The following is a 21,444-nucleotide window of genomic DNA, read 5'->3' as shown; positions in this document are numbered from 1 at the left end:
GTGTTTCTCCTTGGATTTATCCTGTATGGGACTCTCTGCACTTCCTGGACTTGATTGACTATTTCCTTTCCCATATTAGGGAAGTTTTCAACTATAATCTCTTCAAATATTTTCTCAGTCCCTTTCTTTATCTCTTCTTCTTCTGGGACCCCTATAATTCAAATATTGATGCATTTGATGTTGTCCCAGAGGTCTCTGAGACTGTCCTCAATTCTTTTCATTCTTTTTTCTTTATTCTGCTCTGTGGTAGTTATTTCACTATTTTATCTTCCAGGTTACTTATCCATTCTTCTGCCTCAGTTATTCTGCTATTGATTCCTTCTAGAGAATTTTAAATTTCATTTATTGTGTTGTTCATTATTGTTTGTTTGCTCTTTAGTTCTTCTAGGTCCTTTAAACGTTTCTTGTATTTTCTCCATTCTATTTCCAAGATTTCAGATCATCTTTACTATCATTACTCTGAATTCTTTTTCAGGTAGACTGCCTATTTCCTCTTCATTTGTTTGGTCTGGTGGGTTTTCACCTTGCTCCTTCATGTGCTGCACATTTCTCTGTTTTCTCATTTTGCTTAACTTATTGTGTTTGGGATCTCCTTTTCGCAGGATGCAGTTTGTTAGTTCCCATTGTTTTTAGTGTCTGCCCACAGTGGGTAAGGTTGGTTCAGTGGGTTGTGTAGGCTTCGTGGTAGAGGGGACTGGTGCCTGTGTTCTAGTGGATGAGGCTGGATCTTATCTTTCTGGTGGTCAGGACCACATCCAGTGGTGTGTTTTGGGGTGTCTGACCTTATTATAATTTAGGCAGCCTCTCTGCTAATGGATGGGGTTGTGTTCCTGTCTTGTTAGTTGTTTGGCATGGGGTGTCCAGCACTGGAGCTTGCTGGTCATTGAGTGGAGTTGGGTGTTAGCATTGAGATGGAGATCTCTGGGAGAGCTCTCACCAATTGATATTACGTGGGGCCAGGAGGTCTCTTGTGGTCCAATGTCCTGAACTCGGCTCTCCCACCTCAGAGGCTCAGGCCTGACACCTGGCCCGAGCACCAAGACCCTGTCAGCCACATGGCTCAGGAGAAAAGGGAGAAAAAAAAGAAAGAAAGAAAGAAGAGAAAATAAGTTATTAAAATAAAATATTTTTTTAAATATTATTACAATAAAAAAACTAAAAAAAAAAAAGAGAGAGATACCAAACCAATAAACAAACCCACCAATGATAACAAGTGCTAAAAACTAAACTAAGTAAACATGTAAATCAGAAACTAGTCAGTCACATATAGCAAACACCAAGTCTGCAGTTTCTCCCAAAGTCCACCGCTTCAATTTTGGGATGATTTGTTGTCTATTCAGGTATTCCACAGATGTAGGGTACATCAAGTTGATTGTGGATATTTAATCCGCTGCTCCAGAGGCTGCTGGGAGAAATTTCCCTTTCTCTTCTTTGTTTGCACAGCTCCCGGGGTTCAGCTTTGGATTTGGCCCCGCCTCTGCACGTAGGTTGTCCTTTGGCATCTGTTCTTTGCCCAGACATAAGGGGGTTAAAGGAGCAGCTGATTAGGGGTGTCTGGCTCACTCAGGACGGGGGTAGAGTACGGTATGCAGGGTGAGCCTGCAGTGGCAGAGGCCAGTGTGACCTTGCAACAGCCTGAGGCATGCCATGTGTTCTCCCTGGGAAGTTGTCCCTGGATCACAGGACCCTGGCAGTGGCAGGCTGCACAGGCTCCTGGGAGGGGAGGTGTAGATAGTGATCTATGCTTGCATACAGGCTTCTTGGTGGCTGCAGCAGCAGCCTTAGCGTTTCATGCCCGTCTCTGGGGTCCGCACTGATAGCCATGGCTCACGCCCGCCTCTGAAGCTCATTTAGGCAGTGCTCTGAATCCCTTCTCCTCGTGCACCCCGAAACAATGGTCTCTTGCCTTTTAGGCAGATCCAGACTTTTTCCTGGACTCCCTCCTGGCTAGCTGTGGCGCACTGGCCCCTTCAGGCTGTGTTCACGCAGCCAACTCCAGTCCTCTCCCTGGGATCTGACCTCTGAATCCTGAGCCTCAGCGCCCAGCCCCCACCCGTCCCGGCGGGTGAGCAGACGAGCCTCTCGGGCTGGTGAGTGTTGGTCGGCACCGATCCTCTGTGCAGGAATCTCTCCGCTTTGCCCTCCGCACTCCTGTTGCTGCACTCCCCTCCGTGGCTCTGAAGCTTCCCCCCTCCGCCACCCGCAGTCTCCACCAGTGAAGGGGCCTCCTACTGTGTGGAAACTTCCTCCTTCACAGCTCCATCCCAGAGGTGCAGGTCCCATCTCTATTCTTTTGTCTCTGTTTTTTCTTTCTTCTTTTGCCCTACCCAGGTACGTGGGGAGTTTCTTGCCTTTTGAGAAATCTGAGGTCTTCTGCCAGTGTTCAGTAGGTGTTCTGTAGGAGTTGTTCCACATGTAGATGTATTTTTGATGTATTTGTGGGGAGGAAGGTGATCTCCACGTCTTACTCTTCTGCCATCTTGAAGGTCCTAACTCTATTACTCTTAAATGACATACTTTAGAAGTTCCATTGGTGAAGATTTATTTGTAAGGAAATAATATCAGATTTACATGCTTGAAAATGTCTTTATCTCATCCTTACTTTTCTGGATAAACAATTCTAAGTTAAAAGTGATTTTCTCTCACTTCTTTACAGATACTGTTCAATTGTCTCCTGATTTATATTGCTGTTGAAAAGTCTTCTGTTTTTCACTTTATCCTGTTGTCTGGTCTCTGGCTTCTTATTCAGTCTTGTTTATGTTTTTGTGGTCATGAAGTTTTACTATAATATGTCTAGATACAGATTTTCTTTATTTTGCTAGGTATACAAGTTACTTCCTACATGTATAGATTGACATCTTTTATCAATTCTGGAAAATGATTAGCCATTTTCTCTTCACCTATTGCCTCTCCTGCATTCCCTCTATTCTCCTTTTTTTGGACTCGGGTTAGATACATAACAGATCTTCTATTTTATTCTCTGTGCTCCTAATGATTCTTTCACGTTTTTCATCTCCTTGTCTTTATGTGCCACATTCTAATTAATTTCTTCATTTCCAGTACCCGATTTGTTAATATTCTCTTATCTTGTCTAATCTGTTATTTAATCCAGTCCAACCCAGACCATCTGACCAATTCAGAGCAAATACTTGGGCCCAAACCCATATTTCTGTTCATATACTTTTGGGGGAACATTCCTATATAGACCCCTTATCAAGCATGTATGTGTATAATCTATACAAAATCACAAAATACCCAAGGAAATATGCCAGCATTAGGGAGATTCAACAGAAATCACAAACAAGACCTTGAATATTTGAATTATCAGAATCAAAATATAAAATAATTATATATGGAATTTTAAAAGTTTTAATGGATTTTAAAATGGGCAAGTTGTCATAGGACAAACTACAATTTCCAATAGCATCTTCCTATAATCCTGTATGCCAAACCATTTCAACCTCAGGGGAAGAAACAATTAACCTAAATAAAGAACTTAACATTTATCTATGTTAAATTTAATCTTACTGGTGTCAGCCTGTCAAGACAATTTTAATTTTGTCATCTTGTACACATTTAATCTCTTATTGCCTGTGCTAAGTGTAAAATTGATAAGCATATAGATTCAGGAGATGGTTTTCTGGCAAGGCTTCCCTGCAGGATAAGAGAAAGCTGCTAATATGGATAGAACTGACCTGCCTGGTGTTTGTAACTTCAATCCAGCACATATTTCACCACTTTTTTACAAGCGGAAGCCTTTAACAAACATGTTGCTAAAATAGAAACAGTGTCTGTATCATCCCCCCTGGCTAAACCTAAAAACAAATCAAGTTGGCACCTGGTGACCACTGTATTCCCTCTCTTAAGTTCTTGCTTCAAAGAATTTTCAAAGTTCTTTTCTGTGACTCTGGCTGATTTACAGTGTAACCCTTCCCTGCAGTGTTCTGCTCTGGTTTTCAGCTTCCTCTTTTCCTTGTGTCACAAACACATTCTTCCACCTCTTGGACCCACATGTCTGCCTCCTTCCTTCCCTGGATTTCAAGAGAGATATGAGGATCTGGCTTGGCATCTTTAATAAGGGATCGAATGAAACAAGATGTTGGGAAGGGTTACTTTGATTTTCTTTATGCCTTACTTTTGCACTATCACTTCTTACCCTTCTTTGATGTAGTAACATGGCGTGCTTTTGACAGATGCCAAATTGTCTATCCAGCTAAGCCCTCCATGAGACTAGAGCTTTCTGTTCTACATCAAATAGGAGGTCTACAAGGGGAAGCAACTCCAGCTGGGCTCACCCACAGGGTGAGAGAAGTTCGTAGACAGTTCACTGGCAAGGGATATGCTCCCACAGTGTGCCAGATTGGGACCTCAGTCCTCAGAAGTCTTCAGATTCCTAGTAAGTATTTTCAGCACAGACAGCACTGTCAATAGCAACAGGTATCACTGAGGAGGCAGGACTAAAGGTAAAATCTAAAGGTAAGTAGACAGAAGTGAGCATAGACAAAAAGGAAGAACTCTACAAGAAGCCTGGAAATAAAACTAGAAACATAAATTGCAGTGAAATTACTGCCAACCTTGAGTTCCAAGCTGAAAGTGTGACCTGGTGATGTTAGCAGTGTATCACCGAAGTTTAAGCATGGAAGTTATGTGAGTAAAGCAATGCTTTATGGGGTTCAAGGAATGTTAAAAATGTTTTCTTCTGCTGAGAATTATTTTTTAAAGAAAAACATCAAAGTAACTTTAAGTATCAGTGTTTCAATTTCTACAAGATTACTCCTTGTTTTCAATATAATTGTAAGTGGCTATAATGTAGAGAGAAATTAATCTTTTTTGCTTTATTTTAGTAAAAATAAACCTGTATTCTTAACACCAGAGAGTCTTTCATTTTAGATTAACCATCACCATGTTATGTCAAATGTGTGTGTTGGTGTGTGTGTGTGTGCAGTTTATTCTGTCTGTCTATCTATAACTGGCTTCTTCTTCAAGCAAGTGTCAAAACTGTTGGGCTGACACAAAAATGAGTGAAATAATGCCATTTTCAGCAACATAGATGGATCTAGAGATTATCATATTAAGTAAGAGAGAGAAAGACAAATATCATATGATATCACTTATAATATGGAACCAAAAAGAAAGATACAAATGAACTTATTGACAAAACAGAAATAGACCCACAGACATAGAAAACAAACTTATGGGTACCAAAGGAGAAAGGAGGGGGGTGGGATAAATTAGGAGTTTGGGATTAACATATACACACTGCTATATGTAAAATAGATAAGGAACAAGGACCTACGGTATAGCACAGGGAACTATACTCAAAATCTTGTAATATCCTATAATGGAAAAGAATCTGAAAAAGAATAGAATCACTTTGCTGTACACATGAAACTAATACAACATTGTAAATCAACTACACTTCAATTAAAACAACAACAACAACAACACTGTTGGACTGATTCTGGCAAGTGAAATAAAGAAGTGACTTAGCTGAGGGCAGAAAGGGGAGCTCCAGTTCTCCAACCTGATTCAACTCCAAAACAACAGTCATTGCAAGCAGACAGCAGGCAGTGGCTGTATGCCCTCATGGAGCAAAAGGCCTGCAAGCCAGGACTATTCAAAAGCCCATCCTCTCCTCCCTTCCCAGCCGTGTGCCTCTCTACCACTTTGCTAAAACCTCCGTTTTCTGTAAAACTGGGGCTCCTCTTATTGTATCTATTATACAGTGTTGTAGTAAGAATTAAATAAGAATATATGACAGGCTCCTGTCCATGATAACTCAGTCCCAGCATGGCAGGGAGGTGCTCTGAAAGTGCTCTAAGAGAAATGGGTACATATTTCTGTGTACACCCATGAGGTCCAAGTTGTTATGGTCTCCTCCACATTAGAACACCTCCCCGCCCAACTGAGTGCTTACCACTCAGTGCTTTTCCTCTCTCCTGCCCATCTTCTCCTGCCACTAGTCTTTTAAGACTCATATCACATGTTGCCTCTGATGGAGCATTTCTTGATCTCACCATGTGCTGCTGACCTCTTCTCCCACCGTATTCTGCATAGATGTCTCTCCCAGTATTTGTTAAATGTCTCACTTCCCACACTAGACTGGAGCCTCCTCAGGTTCAGGACCAGCTGAAACTCATCTCCGTATCTCCAGCATCTATCACGATGCTTGGGTCCAAGCAGAAGTGCTTGGGAAAGGGAGGGAGAGAGGGTAAGAGAAATGATTTCAGTCAACATGAAGAGGCTTCTGTCCTGCTCATAATCCGTGGGTGGTAAAACACGCACATACATAATGCAGACACAAGACAGTTGGACCCAAGGTTCTCTGGGGTAGGGAGGAGAGGAACTCTGTTCAGAAGGTCCCAGGGAGGTCTCTAGAGCCTGTCTGGTGAGTTAGAATTATCTTTGTTCTGTCTTGTTTATTGCAAAGTAGTTTAACCATTTGATGGGACAGACATGTGTATTGAGTTATATAAGCACTGGCTTATTTTTTCTACCAACGGGTAGTTTCTTCCCTTTTGAAAAGTAAAGTTTTCAGGAATTATTTGAAGCCAATTAAATATTAAAGGATGTCTCCTTCCTTTGCCTAAGTCAACAGAACTGAAAGTTCATTTCAGGTTAGGAGATAAAGGAGCACAGAGCTTTTGCATCAGTTCCTCTGTCTCCATGCTCACTGCTCCGTGTTCGTGCTCATTTAATTCTTGCCTGGACCGCCCTCGCCTTCCAGGGTTGCCTTTCTCCCATTCATTCTGCCAGTGCAAGATAAGTGTCATAAAGTACTCATCTCGCTCAGAACCTTCTTCTGAATTCTGACTAGCTGCCAGATTTAATCCTCATTCCGTAGCCTGGATTCAGAACCCACTGTCTGCCTATTGAGCTGTAGTCTCGTCCCTCACAGCTCCTCCACGTGTGTCCTGAAGCTCCAGCTACCTCAGGTGACTTAAGGTGGCTCCAGGCTTCGCCCAGGCTGCTCCTTGCCCCTCAAGTGCTGACCCTTCCCCTGTGTCCCCATCTGTTGACAAGCCTTCCTCACCACAACTCTTTTCCCTGTTTCCACACTGCCTTCAAAGGCTCAATGGAGTAAGCACCTGCCATTGGCAGCCCAGCTTCCATTTCCCTACCTTTTGGGCGAAGGTTCCCTGTATTTTCTTTGGAAAGTCAATCTCTCCACCATTAACCATCTGGTTAGCTCTATACACAGCTCCAGGGGTAGGCCCTGACTGGCTTAAACCTACTGGCATATCCTGTCCCTCAGACACAAGAATTGGTTCAGGGATGGGAACATGACCCTATGCAGGGATACAACTCTTCCCCCCAGCTCATAATGCTTTAAGAGTCTGAGACTGATAAGGCCATGTTTGCTACCACAAGAAGAATCAACTTGGGAGTGAAGCCATCACAGGGGAAACAGATGAGTGATAGATCTTAGAATGTCATTGAGTGCTGGATCAAGCTGAGCCTGAAGACAAATCTCTCCTGGACACTCTTATGTAAATATTGATAAATTCTATTTTCTATTTTAGCATATTTGTGTTGGATTTTTTGTCCTTTTCAAAAAATTTGTATTCGACCTATGCTCTCAATTCATGATACCTTCTAGAAGCTCTCCTGGAGCTCTCTTCACCTGGCTCCCCATCCCCAACTGTAAATAAACGAGACAGAATAAAGACATTTCTAACTTACCAGACAGGCTTCAAGACTGAGGCTATGTCACTCACACAATGTAAAGATTAGATTGGCACCAGGGAGCAGTAAAGTGCATTGTCAGTGCAAGGATGTTTGTAATAATTCTACCACCCTGTGGGGCATTTTCCTTGGCTGGGGTTCTCCACACTCATCATTGAGTCTGCTCGGCAGGAAGCTTGGAGATGCAAATATAGCCATATATTGCTCAGAAGCCATCAACAAAACTATAATACGATAGAATAGGAAATTAATAGGTGCTTTATATGAAGAGTCAGTATTGTTTTGTAAAACTTTTCTTTCAGTTATATAGATGCACACACATGTATGTGCATCAGATCACAGTGTGAAATCTCTTTCTTAGTGCAGATAGAAGCAAAATATTTTTGAAAACCATTGATCTGGCTCCCAGCTGAGACAATTCTATAATACAGAATACAAAAAAATAAAGATAATACTGTATGACATTCGAGAGGGTACATATTCTGTAAAACTTTTTAGTCATATAGATATAAACACATATATGCGTAGTAACAATATGAAATGTATTCTTACTGTGGGTGGTAGCCCAAAAGTTTGAAATCCACTGATTTGCTTTCTAACTGAGGCCAGAAATACTACAAAACAGTACAATTGTCTGAGCTGCAGCCAGCAATGTGAAGGGAAGAAAGGAGGGTCCATTATTACCTCAGCGCTGAGAGCTATGTAGGTGGGAAATATATTTGTTGAATGATTGCTTGGCTTTGAGGCAACTGGTGATGGCACGTCCGCAGGACAGCTCAGAGAGCCAAACCAACAAGAGGGCTGGCCAAGAGGGTGTGTATCTTGCCCATGCCCAACTCTTCAAGGGACTCAGTTAAAAGCCATGTAGACACAGGAGCCAGGAGCCTTGGAGAAAGGCTCAACCTTCTGAACTGCTTGCTACCTTTAGCTTTCAGTCTAAAGGAACCCCAAGGGATGCTCTACAAAGAACCTGACCTTGGGAATCAAAGTTACAGACACAATCTACTGGATTTTGTGGCTGCTTGAGTATCTGCAAAATAACAATAACAAAAGCCAGGTGTCTCTTAAAAGCAGGTAATTTGCTTTAAAAAAAAAAAGTTTGCTCTTCTCATGTTCTAAATTGCTCATCTCTTGTCTTCTATATTTATTTTCAGTTTGTTTTGTTCTCTAAATACTTAGCACTTAAGAGAATGTTATATTCCTTTGACTAGTTTTAGCTTTATTTTAATCTTTTAAAATAAACTTGTTTCAGCTACCTGGCTTACTCTTTATATTCCATTTAATTCTCCCCTCCATTGTTTTCGCTTTAAAACATGTTTCCTTTTTCTACTTTAACTTTATTCACAACTATATCCTTGAAATTCTAAGGTTCTGATTTTAACATCTAAAATTTTAATTCTTTTATTTCATTTTCCCTAATTAGACTTTGTAATTTCTGAGCTTCTGGTTTTGTTTTTAACCTGTTTAATGTATAATGTTTATTCCTTTTATTTGGTTTCTCATATTTCAGCCTCAATTTTTCTCCTTCACCTTTGGTTTTATTGGTTTATAAGTGTTATTCCTCATTTGTAATTTTAATTATTCTGTTCCTTGTACAATGTGCATTTATCAGGCTGACAAGCAACAGAAATGCAAAGTTGACTCTTAACCACTGTGCTATTCAGCCTTATTAATCTGTGAGCACTTTAATAACCAAACAAGAATATTTCCTGCAGCAGTCTGCCTCTAACATGCTTTATTCTCTTTTGATCCATCTCCTTTCCTGGCAGGGTTACAAGAAATCCTGTTGCCTGAATCTTTCCATTTTGTATACTCATTACAAGGGGCAAGGAGAAGCTGCCTAGAGCCGGAAGAATCCAGAGTTTTTAAAACAAAGTCACTGAGACCCTCGCTGAATGGCTTCCACGTGTCTGATAGGTCTGTGCATCACCTGGGCCAGATCTGGCTGCCAGACTGTGTCAGAAGGAGTTATTCCTTCCATCTGTTAACCCTCAGTGGAAGTTCAGATTTAGGGGGAGGTGTAAGAAGGGGCTCCAATCCTTTGTCCATCTCTCTGGGAGGGAGGAGGACTTTCCCTTGAACCCAGAGGCATAATCTGAACAATTTGAATGACTGTGGCCAAGAATTTCACCATTTAGTGCCATCTGCTTTCTGTGAGGAGGTATATCAGTCAAAGTGCAATGAGAAGACAGGAATCACATAGTAATTTGATCAAGGAATTTGAGCAAGGGGGAATTTGCTGTGAGAGAGAAAGAGAACTCTAAAGAATAGAGGAATGGCTGGTATCAGGAGCGGCCACCACACCTCAGGTTGAGGCAGAGGACCCAAGGGAGAAGCCACCCCTCCCAGGACTGAGATCCAGACATCGTTGGAGAGGGTGCAGCAGGGCTCAATGGATGGCGGAGACGTTCACTGAGGTGTTGTCTCAGTGGAACTTGCTGGAAAGCTGCTCTCTGGACTGCTAGGGAAAGCTATCCTCACAGAGGAGCCACACCTTCGAATTTACTGAAAAGTCCCCTCTACGGGTGTGGGGAAAGTTGTCCAGAGGAGGTGCCCCTGCCAGCAGCACCCATGATGGAGATGCCCAAGGAGGTACCCTGGAGGAAGGTGCCCTCCATAGGTGCCCCACTTCAAAGCAGCCAGAGGCAGCTTGCCTGGGCAGCAACTCATGCGGAGGTGCTTTGCTAGCTACCCTCTGCTATGAAGCTGCCCACAGGAAGGTGCTCTGTGCTGCCAACCGCTGGGCACTGCAGGAAACACAGGTGCACTGGTGAATGTACGCACGCGCACACACACACACACACACACACACACACACACACACACACACACACACACACTCTGCAGGAGACCTATGGGAGGATTACACCAGGAACAGGAAGAGAAGCTCCTTCTTGACACACACACACACACACACACACACACACACACACCCACTGCAGGAGACCTATGGGAGGATTACACCAGGAACAGGAAGAGAAGCTCCTTCTTCTTGCCATGCCTCCCCAGCACCCTGTACTGACAAAATTTAGCATCATGTTCACTAAAATGGGGAAATTAGTCTTAAAGGGTTCAGCTGAGACAATGAATTGTAATTGGAACAGTACAGTCCTTTGCCTGTTCAGCTCCTGCATTCACTCTTCCACACATGTGAGCTCTGTACAACGACACAACTCTATATTTCCATCTAACAGGATGTTGCTATTCTTACAAGTGAAGAAATTCTCACCCTTCACCAAAATAAGGAGATACACAGCCCCAGCTGTTGCTGTGTGCACTGCTGGCTACATTAATTACTCCTCAAATTCCATCACGGTCCCACTGAATATTTTCTTACCTAAAGATTATATTGTAAGGTTAAGCCCCTCCAACTTGCATAAAAGTGGGGGGAAAGAGAGAGAAGAGAGAGAAATAGCATACACACATAAACATGTAACAGGCAAAGAGAAAATACACAAAACTACTACAATTCAGCAGCTGGCCATGGGCCATCGTTGATACCTATGGCTTCCTACCTTCCCCTACCTATTGTGTACTTCCCTTGCTCTCAGACAGAAGCTGAGATGGTCCGTTCATTAGCTGGTGGAGTGACCCAGACCTTCGGGCGCGAACCCGGTTCCCCTGCATCGGCAGGCGGACGCGCAACCACTGCGCCACCAGGGAAGCCCCATCCTGCCTTTTTATGATTGTTTTGGGTTTCCATTAACCTTTGCTATTGGTCATGGAACTAGTAAGAGGCACCCTAGAAAATCCTCTTGCCATATAGTTGTTCTTGCCTTCAGTGTAGCAGCTACTCAACTTCCCTTTGGCAACTGGGATCAATCACTCCAGCCAGTAGAGTAACTCCTTATTTTGGGCATGTTGGTTCAGGGATACAAAGAACCCCAAATGGCCAGGTGGCAATCCTCTCTTCAAATTCAAGAGAACCACTGTTACATCCCTTGAGGAAAGCATTCTTCTCTTTACACCTAAGACCACCATACTAGCAAAGCTCAAAGTTGCCAGGACAGGAAGCAAAGATTCTGGAAATGTACTGTTAGGTATAATAGTGAGAGGAGTTGCTCACATTTCCACTCTTGTTCCCAGTTCTATGCATTCTGGCTATGGGTGAAATAATGCCATGCAATGGTCTCTGATTTAGTCTGTAGATAGAGCTCCCTCTTTTCAGAGTGTTGTGTCCTATGGGGTATGTGGTAAGTTTGATTAATTTCATGGGCATAAGCTCGCTGCCACACTTAGCTGCTGTGAAATGAGTTCCTTGATTGGACTCAATACTATGCAGAATGCCATGAGGGTGGATAAAGATTTCTGTGAGTTCACAGATGGCTGATGCTGGCAAAAGCTTTAAGAGCAGGAAATGCAAATCCATACTCAGAAGATGCATCTATTGCAGTGCAAATGAATTTCTGCCCACTCTATGATGGTCAATATAATCAACCTACTACCAGTCAGCCGACTGGCCCCCTGCTGGGGAATGGAGGCATCAACGTGGTTATTGGCTGAGTTTTAATGAAGGTTTCTGCTACTGGCAGATTAGGCTGTCAGCTGAGGCATTAGCCAGATCAGCCTTGGTAAGGAGAAATCCAGCCTGCTGAGCCCCTGCATAGTCTCCATCCCACACAATGACTTTTCTTCATGGGCCCACTGGCAAGCACTGGGATGTCTGGCAGAAGAGGCTAACTGACACCCACAGAGCATGTCATTTCACCCACCTGATTATTAGGAGCCTCGTGTGTAGTAAATGCTGTGGTGAACATTTACATGGGCCACAGATGTCTTCACTATCTGTGCCCATCTAGAGAAGATTCAGAATATAAAATAAGAAAAAGAAAATAGAAAAGGAAGAGCCGGGCAATGAGGTGATGATGAAATATGGTAAGTTCAGTTTGGGGTACACTAAGTTTGAGATTCCTGTGTTCTCAGGTAGAAGGGGCTGCTTCTGGAACTCACGAGAGATCCTGGGATATACAAATTTGGCTGCCCAGTGCTGTAGAGGTAATAGCGGAAACCACAGGTGGGGATGAAAACATTCAGGGACAGTGTTAAATTTGAAGAGTGCAAGGACAGAACTCTGCAGAACATCCAGGGTGCGCTGTCAAAGAGAAGCACTTGCTGGAGACTGAAAAGGAGAGGCCAAGTGAAGAAAACCTGGGGGGACAGCAGTACCACAAGGCAGAGGAGAAAATGTTTCTGAAACCAGGAGTAATCAACAATTATTACATATTAAGGAGAGATTTAAAAAAAAAGATACAGGCAGTAAAATTCCATCTGATTTGGCAAATAGATCATTGGTATCAGTAAGAAAATAGTTTCGGGCGAGTGGTGGGAGCAGAAGATAGATTCACAGAAAGGTTCACAAATGAATACAAGGCAAGGAAGCCAAGTTAGAGAATGTCGCTCATTCATTCAAAATAATAAGCTACAGAATGAAGTAGAAAAGAGCTCTATATAGCATTTCTATATTAGCATTTAAAGGGGGACATAGAATTTTGAGGAGTCTTTCAGATGAGAAAGCTTGAACATCTTACAAAATGTAAGGGAAAGCACTTCTATGCAAAGAGAGGTTGCAGGGCAAGAAGAAAGGTGAGTTTATGAGTAAGCAATATCCCAGAAGAAGGATGGGGTCAGTAACTCAATCTCTAAGACCAAAGGGGTTGGGGTAGGAATGGGAGGGGGGGAAAGAGAGGTGAATTTGTAGAGGTAGAGAAGGAAGTTGAGCTAGTTCACTTCCCCCATTTTAATTTTCAGATTACAAAGCAAAATCTTCTGACGATAGGAAAGTCTGAGTTGGTGGAACAGGGCTGAAGAAAAATTACAATTTTGAAAGAGCAATAATGGGCAAAGGAGAGGGAAAACAAGAGAAATTTAATCTGATTGCTCAAATTTCATTTCCTTCTTGAAGTATTCTCTGTTCCCCTGAGAATAAATACAAAATGAATAATGCATCTCTTTAGCAATTAAAGTTAGAAGTTTCTTTTTAAACGCCCTATTCTATAGCTCTTACATGGCACTTGTCATTTTCTGCTATAGTTATTTCAGCCTTTCACATGTGTTTCAAGAATTGATTTGTAATTCTTGAAAAAAGAATTGTTTCTTTGTAATCTCTCCTACCACCTACTAAAGTGGGTAGGTATTGACACAGTGTTTCAGTAACTATCCCTGTACAACAAACCATCCTGAACATACTGAGGTAAAAATAACAATTTTTTTCACATTATTATCTCTCACGGTTCTGGGAGTGAACCAGAACTGGGTGGCTCTCACTTGCGGGTCTCTCCCGCGGTTGCCGTCAGGAAACATCTGGAGGCTCTCTCCCCCATGTGTCTGGAAGTTGATGTTGGCTATTGGCTGGGACCTTGCCAGGGTAATAGCCAAAATAAACATACCTCGCTTCTCCAAGTGGCTTGGGTTTCCTCAGGGCACGGTGGCTGGGTTCCAAGAGAAGTATCCTGAGAAAGAGAGCCAGGCAGATGCTGTATCACCTTTTATGGCCTAGCCTTGAAGTCACACAGTATTATTCCGCCACATTCTATTTATTAGAATTAAGTGACTAAGGCCAGCCTATATTCAGGGAAGGGGAATTTAGACCCACACTCCTGATGACAGTTGTGTCAAAGAAACTGCAGACACTACATACAGTACGTGCTAATTAGATGCCCATTTAAGCATTAAACATTTTGAAAAAGCCTCAGAAGGAAAAAAAAATGAGAACGAGAGTGGTCTACAACCTTAAAAGTTCTAATAGAGTCAAGAATAATGCTAAAGCGTGGATAACCAACCAGGACCTACTGTATAGCACAGGGAAATCTGCTCAATATTATGTAACAACCTTAATGGGAAAAGAATTTGAAAAAGAATATATACGTGTATATGTATAACTGAATCACTTTGCTGTACACCTGAAACAGAACATTGTTAATAACTATATTCCAATATAAAATAAAAAGTTAAGAAAAAGAATAAGGCTAAAGAGTCAATTAACCCATAAAATATGCTACCCATGGCTGTTTTACAAGTGAGTATTTGCAATCTTTTACAACCTCCTTTTTAAGAGATAAAATTGAGCTAGTTAGTAGAAGGTGTAGATCAGTGCCTCTCCTACTTTCATGTGCATGTGAATTACCTGGGGATCTTGTACAATGCAGATTCTGGTTCAGTAGGTCTAGGGTGGGGCCTGACATTCTGCATTTCTAGCGAGCTCCAGGGTGATGCTGCAGCTCCACAGACCACCCATTGAATAGCAAGTTAGTAGAAAGTAGTAGTAAGGGTGACTGCCTGGCTCCTGTGATCTCTCCCTTCTCTGGGAGGGACCCTACTAGACAGGAGTTTGCCACCAGAGGTCCTTATGTGCTTACAGGAGCTTGACTCTCTGGCCAGGTGAACCCTTGATGCCAACAACGTTAATCAGTTCTTCCCCAAGACTTTCAGAACTGGAAATAAAGGAAGAAAGTAACTTTTCTCTCTCTTGTGATGAAGCACAGGATATCAGGCTCTGGAGTCACCAGTCACGTGAGAAAGCCAGTAAGAAAGCCAAAAGGAGACATGCAGAGAAGAATATCCAGGTGCCATGCCAGTCCCTGGTGAGGCTCACACCAGACCCCCTTCCCGCAAGTTTGTAAGATATCCTAATATTCTCCAGCAAATTCCTTTTTTGGCCTAAATTTTTTCTAGTTGGTTTTCTATCATTTGAAACTTTAAAAGTTCTGACTAACATGGTTGGGGGGAGAGGAGGAGGTCTTCTCCTGGAAATGCAGTACCCAATGTGACAGAGGAATAAAGAGAAATTCAGACAGGGTAATTATCCAGACATCTGGGGGCCTGGGGTGAGGCTAGACTGCCCAATAATCATGCTATATTTGTTTCCAACAGAGTGGATAAGCCACAGAGAGAAGATAATAAAAACCTAAGGCTGAGGGAAGAAGGAGAAAAGCCTCAGCCTATCTAAAATGTCTGAGAGGCAAGCCACTGCAAAACGAGAGGCAAGAGAACCTGTGGATTGAAACTGTTGGACAGCGTTGAAAGTGAAAAGAAACTGTTACCTCAAAATGACATCTGCTGAAAACCAAAGGGGACAGGACATCCCAGGAGCACCAAGGCTAATGGTTCTTTAAAGAGTGACCTGAGTGGAGGTTAAAAACAAGAGCTAGGTAGAGCCCTGCCCAGCAAAGAACAAAAGGTTGAACCTCTCCCATGTGCCAGGTATTGTATGATGTGCTTTACATTTATGACCTTATTTAATGACCCCGAAGAAAGTGACCTACATTGCTACCGCCAGCTGTCCCTGAGATTCTAGCACAGTCAGAGCTGGTACTTCCATCATGAGAAGAGGGTCATATCATATGAGCCCGGTAAACTCTGGGTATATACACTGGGCAAATCTGAAAGTCCTCTCAAGTCTCTGAGGCTGCAAGCAGCCCAAGTGAAACAAGAATGACAGTGACCACTTTTCCAAGTGTGGAGTAGACGAATTTTTAATAATGAGTTTCTTGGTCACACCTTCATCTATATCAATCCTGTTATTCAAGGGTCTACTCAGTTAAATTCTAACAAATATTTCATAGCACATTTCCAAAACAGTAAAATTTTGCACTAAAAGGAAAAAGACCAGTTATTACTAAGGCGTATTGTCCATGAACTGAAAGGCTTTCATATTTACGCATCAGGTACATGAGCAGGTAAATGCACTCAGGCAGGAAATGTGACAATGAAGTAATGGGGCTGATTCCATAAAGTGAAATGGAGACTGATCTCATTTTACAGCCATATCTTGTGGTATGTTTATAAAATGTTTCTTCCATAAGTTAAAACAGTATATCTGCTATAGATGAATTTAATTTTGGTAAAATTAATGAAAAAAAGTTCTATGTTAATGCAACATTTATTGTAAACATTCCAGAAACACATAAGTCAAAATTTCAAATTATGATTCCCACAGTAACTGTAACTCTGCTGTACAACATACATAAGGGAAGAAATGTTATCAACATATACCATAGTAGAAAATAGTCAGTAAGCAGAAACAAGCTGAGTTATGCTTGTTGTGGGAATCATCATTTTCAACTAGCTGAGGATATATAAAAATTGAAACCATAAATGCATGCATTATTTTTTGTATTTAATTCCAATTTTTCTTGATTCAATTTAATCAGCTTTGCTTCCAAACTACATTTCCCTTTCATAAACTGTAAATGAATGTCTTTCATAATTTTAAAATCCACATCATTTGATTTCTTTTTCTCATGCAGGCTGCCTTTGCAGAACGGCATCATTATGCCCTGTCCCTCCCCCAAAAAGTCAGGACATGTCTGCTGGGATCCATTTATCTATATTCCTTGTCTACCTGAAGGGACAAGGAATATAGGAGACACTGCAGGGGAGGAGAAAAAGAATACCGAAGAGAATGGGAATCACACTGAGTAGCTTAGAAAGGTAAATAAGTGGGACCCTGGCACCATTAACTTCCCCATTGGTATCTTCCTAGGCAGAAAAAAGAAAAATAACACCACCAAATATTCACAGTTTCCAAAGTGTGTAGTCATATCATTAGCTCATCTGATCCTCACGATAACACTGAGAAAGGCAAAAGGAAAACACCTTTCAGTTGTTCAGCTCTTTGTAACTCAAGGAAAATATATTTAAGGATGTGCTTTTATGTTATCATTTAAAGTCTGGGCCATTTAATTACACTTACGCTATTACCCACTTAACATACGCAGAGGATTTACTTATTACCGAAGGCAGAATATACTTTATGTAAAAAGATTATGGTTATGAGCTAAACATTTAATATATATCAAGTTTTGCTTTAACTATATTCTGAAAATTCAATAATGAAACAAAGAAATAATTGCCCTTTGAAATTTGTCTGGAATAAAATTAATACTGTATATTATACCCAGTATTACTTTTCCCAGTTTGTTTTTAACTAAGAAGGGCACCTTCTACAATCTCTGAAGAGGAATCCTTTTACTTTCCAGTAGTCTTTACCATCAGGGTATGTTTCATTATACTCAAACTAAATGACTTTGGCTCAAGAACAATCATATTTCCTTTACTACTCTAAGTAGCTCCCGGCCACCAGAGTGGCCATGACCTTATGTAAGTGTTTACATGGTCAACCTTTTACTGTCTCTTAGCACTACTACAATCCAGCTATTCGAATTTAAGTTTGTTTTTCCCCCTTTCTATGTACAAAAAGATGCTTCTCCATATAATCAGATAAAAATTGTCCTTCTTCATTTACCTAGTGCAGCAATAAAAAGATCAATTAAAATGAAGATTCAGAGCTAGCAAAAAGCCTCAATGTCATTTGTTCTAATCTGAGAGACAACACAGTTAATCCTTTGCCTGTGAAAAGCATGACCATTTTGCATATAATTAAAGGGTAATATTTTAAGTGCTAAAAGGAAAACAGAGTCTAAGGACTATTAATTTGAAGAGGTTTTATTGTAGAGGAAAGGTTGTCTTCTGAATGTTTCCTACAATTACAAAACATATCTTCATGGTGAATAAAGATTAACACGAAGTTCCTGGATAAAACAGATAAAATACAAAAAAGTATCCTATGGGACATGAATACTCAACTTTCACTTTTTTTTACCACTTATATGTGAAAAAACAATATCTGGGGCTGATAGCAAAGCACAATCTCAATACCATTTCCAGTTATGAGATAGATATGAAGATGGCTGGCAAGATGAAAAAAATCAGTGATGGGGATATAAGCTCTTGCTTCTTGTCAGAGACCAGAAAAGAGCTTACTGCCTTATGTGATACATCAGTCAGACACGAAGACAGGGCCACAAGCATGAATTTTTCCTACAGTCCATCCAATTTATGGGATTGTCTCAGAAAAAGTGTAGATCCAGCCAGTGGGCAAGGTTTACCTTAAACAGAATGAAACAACATCTCTTTCAGCGTGGAAACAGAAGAGGAGGTGATCAATTCTAGAGGATCACAGAATGCTTAGAAATGAAAAATGATTAGGTTTGTTTCTCTTGAGCAATCAGTATGTGAAATTCCCCAAGATCTTAAATTTTCCAGATAAACTGACAGTAAATAAGGTCCTGGAGACTGTCAGTACCACAGATTAAGAAACTGATTATTCATATTTACTTATCATTTTAGCTGCAGAATTCCAAGAATAGCTGACAAAATATTAACACATTAAAGAATGAACCAAAAGAAAATTTGGGGAACAAAGTAAGTGGTCTAATTATAGAAGAATATTAAATAAATGACTGTACATTCATAAAATGGATAGTGTGCAGCCATTCACATGTTCTTGAAGAATATCCAAGGAGAGGGAAAGGGTTGACAACATACTGCAAAATGACAAGTAAGGTTATAAAATGGTATGTTCTACATGCTCTCTATTTTAGAAAAAAAGTATGAAAAAGACTGGGAGAACATATACAAAAATACTAACAAAAGTTACCCCTGCTAGTGAGAATTTAATGTCTTCACATTTTTTTTCTTTTCCAAATGAAAAGGGGATAAAACAAGGGGAAATTCTTATTTTCAAAAGGAGTCAGTGAGTATATTCTGATCTCTTTGTCCCAATATTTTAATAATACAAAATGAAAAACTGAAAAACTGAAAAATATGTCATTTAGCACTTGCATTAACAATTATTCTTTAGTTATAAAACCAATAGTTCTTTCAAATTTAGCTTCCTTATACTTTCTGCCAAATCACACAAGAGCAATGTATTTTAAAAAATATATTGACATGAACTTTTATCCAAGGTTGTAGTCTTCCATGTAGTGTTCTTCATACATCATCGCATCTAGAAAATGAACTTCATATGCTTGATTCCATAAGTTTTGAAGAAAACCATGATAATGAGTGCCCACAGTCCCAGAATAAAACCCCCAGGAGGATGCCAATCTTTCAGCTTTGGTTTCTGCAAAACAAGGATGACATTATAAATTTAACAACAGATAAATAAGTCAACAATAGATAAAATAAATACTGATGGAAAATAGGAAATTCACAGGTTGTACTTTCAGGGTGAGTAATTTAGACAAATTAAATGTACTGTCAGCCTTCCCTATCTGCAGGTTCCACACATAGATTCAACCAAATGTGGAATGAAAATATTGGGGAAAAAAATTCCAGAAAGTTCCAAAAAGCAATTTTAAATTTGACACACACCAGAAACTATTTACATAGGATTTTTATTATATTTACAACTATTTACATAGCGCTTACATTGTATTAGGTATTATAAGTAATCTAGAGATGATTTAAAGTGTCTAGGGAGGACGTCTTAGGTTATATGCAAACACTACACCATTTTATATAAGGGACTTGAGCATCCATGGACTTTGGTATCTGCAGGGGTCCTGGAACCAGTCCTGGAGGACTGTATTTGGATAGCAACAATGGTAAAGACTTCAAACAGGGTAAATATCTCAAAGTGGTTCTTACAAAGATCAGTTTCAAATGACATTTTGTTCCCTTAAAGGGGCCTTCCTTGACTACCCTATCCAACATCTCTTTTCACCCAAGTTATTCAGTAGCCTAACAGTCCTTTTCCACTTTGAATTTATATAGTCATTAGTTTGTTTTACTTGTCTCTCCTATTACAGGATGACTCTCTTTGAGAGTCATCTTGTTATAGTCCTAGCACCTACCTGCCACAGTGCCTGGCATATAGGAGACACTATATTATACTGAGTAAATTGGTGGAAAAACAATGCTACCTGATTCCATTTATCCAGATATTCAACAAATATTTGGGGGGGGGGGCCAGTGAGTTTGGTCATATTACTCCCTTGAGGTCGAATGCTCCTTATTCTATTCTTCTGATTCAAAGCTCACTAACTCAAATGCCAACTCCTCCAGATTTTCCTGGATGACAAATTCTTTTCTTTGAATCTGTAGCCCCTTCTACTTTTACTCCTATCTACTATTATAGTTACCTTTATCATTTATCTCCCTGCAAACTTCCAGGGACAAGGTCTGGCTGAGTCCATTTTACATGCCCTTCTCCATTCCTTACCCTTCAACATCCAGCCAAGTGTCCTGTGTGTTTCTTTGCCCAGCAAAGAAAGGCAGACCAGTCTTCTCCATTTAGTTGTCATTTCAACCGCTACATTATGACCCTGAAACTGAAGGCCCTGACTACGATCTCTTTATGAGTTCTACTTCCCGAATTACTAGCCAAGATTGTAAGGATAGTTATAAGAATCCTATTTTAGAATAGACTAAAGTGAAAAGAAACTGTAATCTGAAATTTGCTTTAGTCACCATGTAAACTAGATCCCAGAAAGGCCATAAATCTCTTAGAGGTTTCCACATCTTATACTTTGGTTTTTTCCCCTACATAAGCAGGACACCTAATGCTTTTCACTCAATCCTCAAATCATCACATGGAAAGGAAGGAAGGAGGGAGGGAGGCTGTTATCATTTCTTGTCAGGATTACTGAAATAGTTTCCTAACTAGTTTCTCTTCCTCCAAGGTTCCCTCTTTTCCATCTGTCAACCATATCGCTGCTAGACACATCTTTCCAAAATACAAATATATATCTGTATAATATATATTTGCCATATATAATGTATGCATTTAGGTATTGTTTGCCTTGAGCATATATTACTTTTGTTATTTAAGAAATTAAATAAATAATTTACAAACCAAGGCATGTTGTGGTGTGGTTCAAAGAGCATGGGATTTAGAATCAACCGCCTTGGATTCAAAGTTTAGTTTTAATGCTTAAAGCCTGCCAAGCCACTACTCCACTCTGAATTTCTGAA

At 40.7% G+C, this 21,444-nt stretch overlaps 1 protein-coding gene across 1 annotated transcript in view; it reads right to left on the bottom strand.

The window, feature by feature from the left end:
- Nucleotides 1-19,231: 19,231 nt before the first annotated feature.
- PIGK (phosphatidylinositol glycan anchor biosynthesis class K) overlaps nt 19,232-21,444 on the bottom strand; it is a 137,809-nt gene continuing 135,596 nt past the window's right edge. Inside the window, exon 11 of the mRNA XM_024119859.2 lies at nt 19,232-19,591. Coding sequence (XP_023975627.1) covers nt 19,475-19,591 — 117 coding nt within the window. The 3' untranslated portion in view covers nt 19,232-19,474. The remainder of the gene's footprint in view (nt 19,592-21,444) is intronic.

Source organism: Physeter macrocephalus, chromosome 4, assembly GCF_002837175.3.
Source record: "Physeter macrocephalus isolate SW-GA chromosome 4, ASM283717v5, whole genome shotgun sequence".
Taxonomy (NCBI): Eukaryota; Metazoa; Chordata; class Mammalia; order Artiodactyla; family Physeteridae; genus Physeter; species Physeter macrocephalus.
Note: the sequence above shows the minus strand (reverse complement) of the source record. Positions and strands in the feature narration are given on the sequence as shown.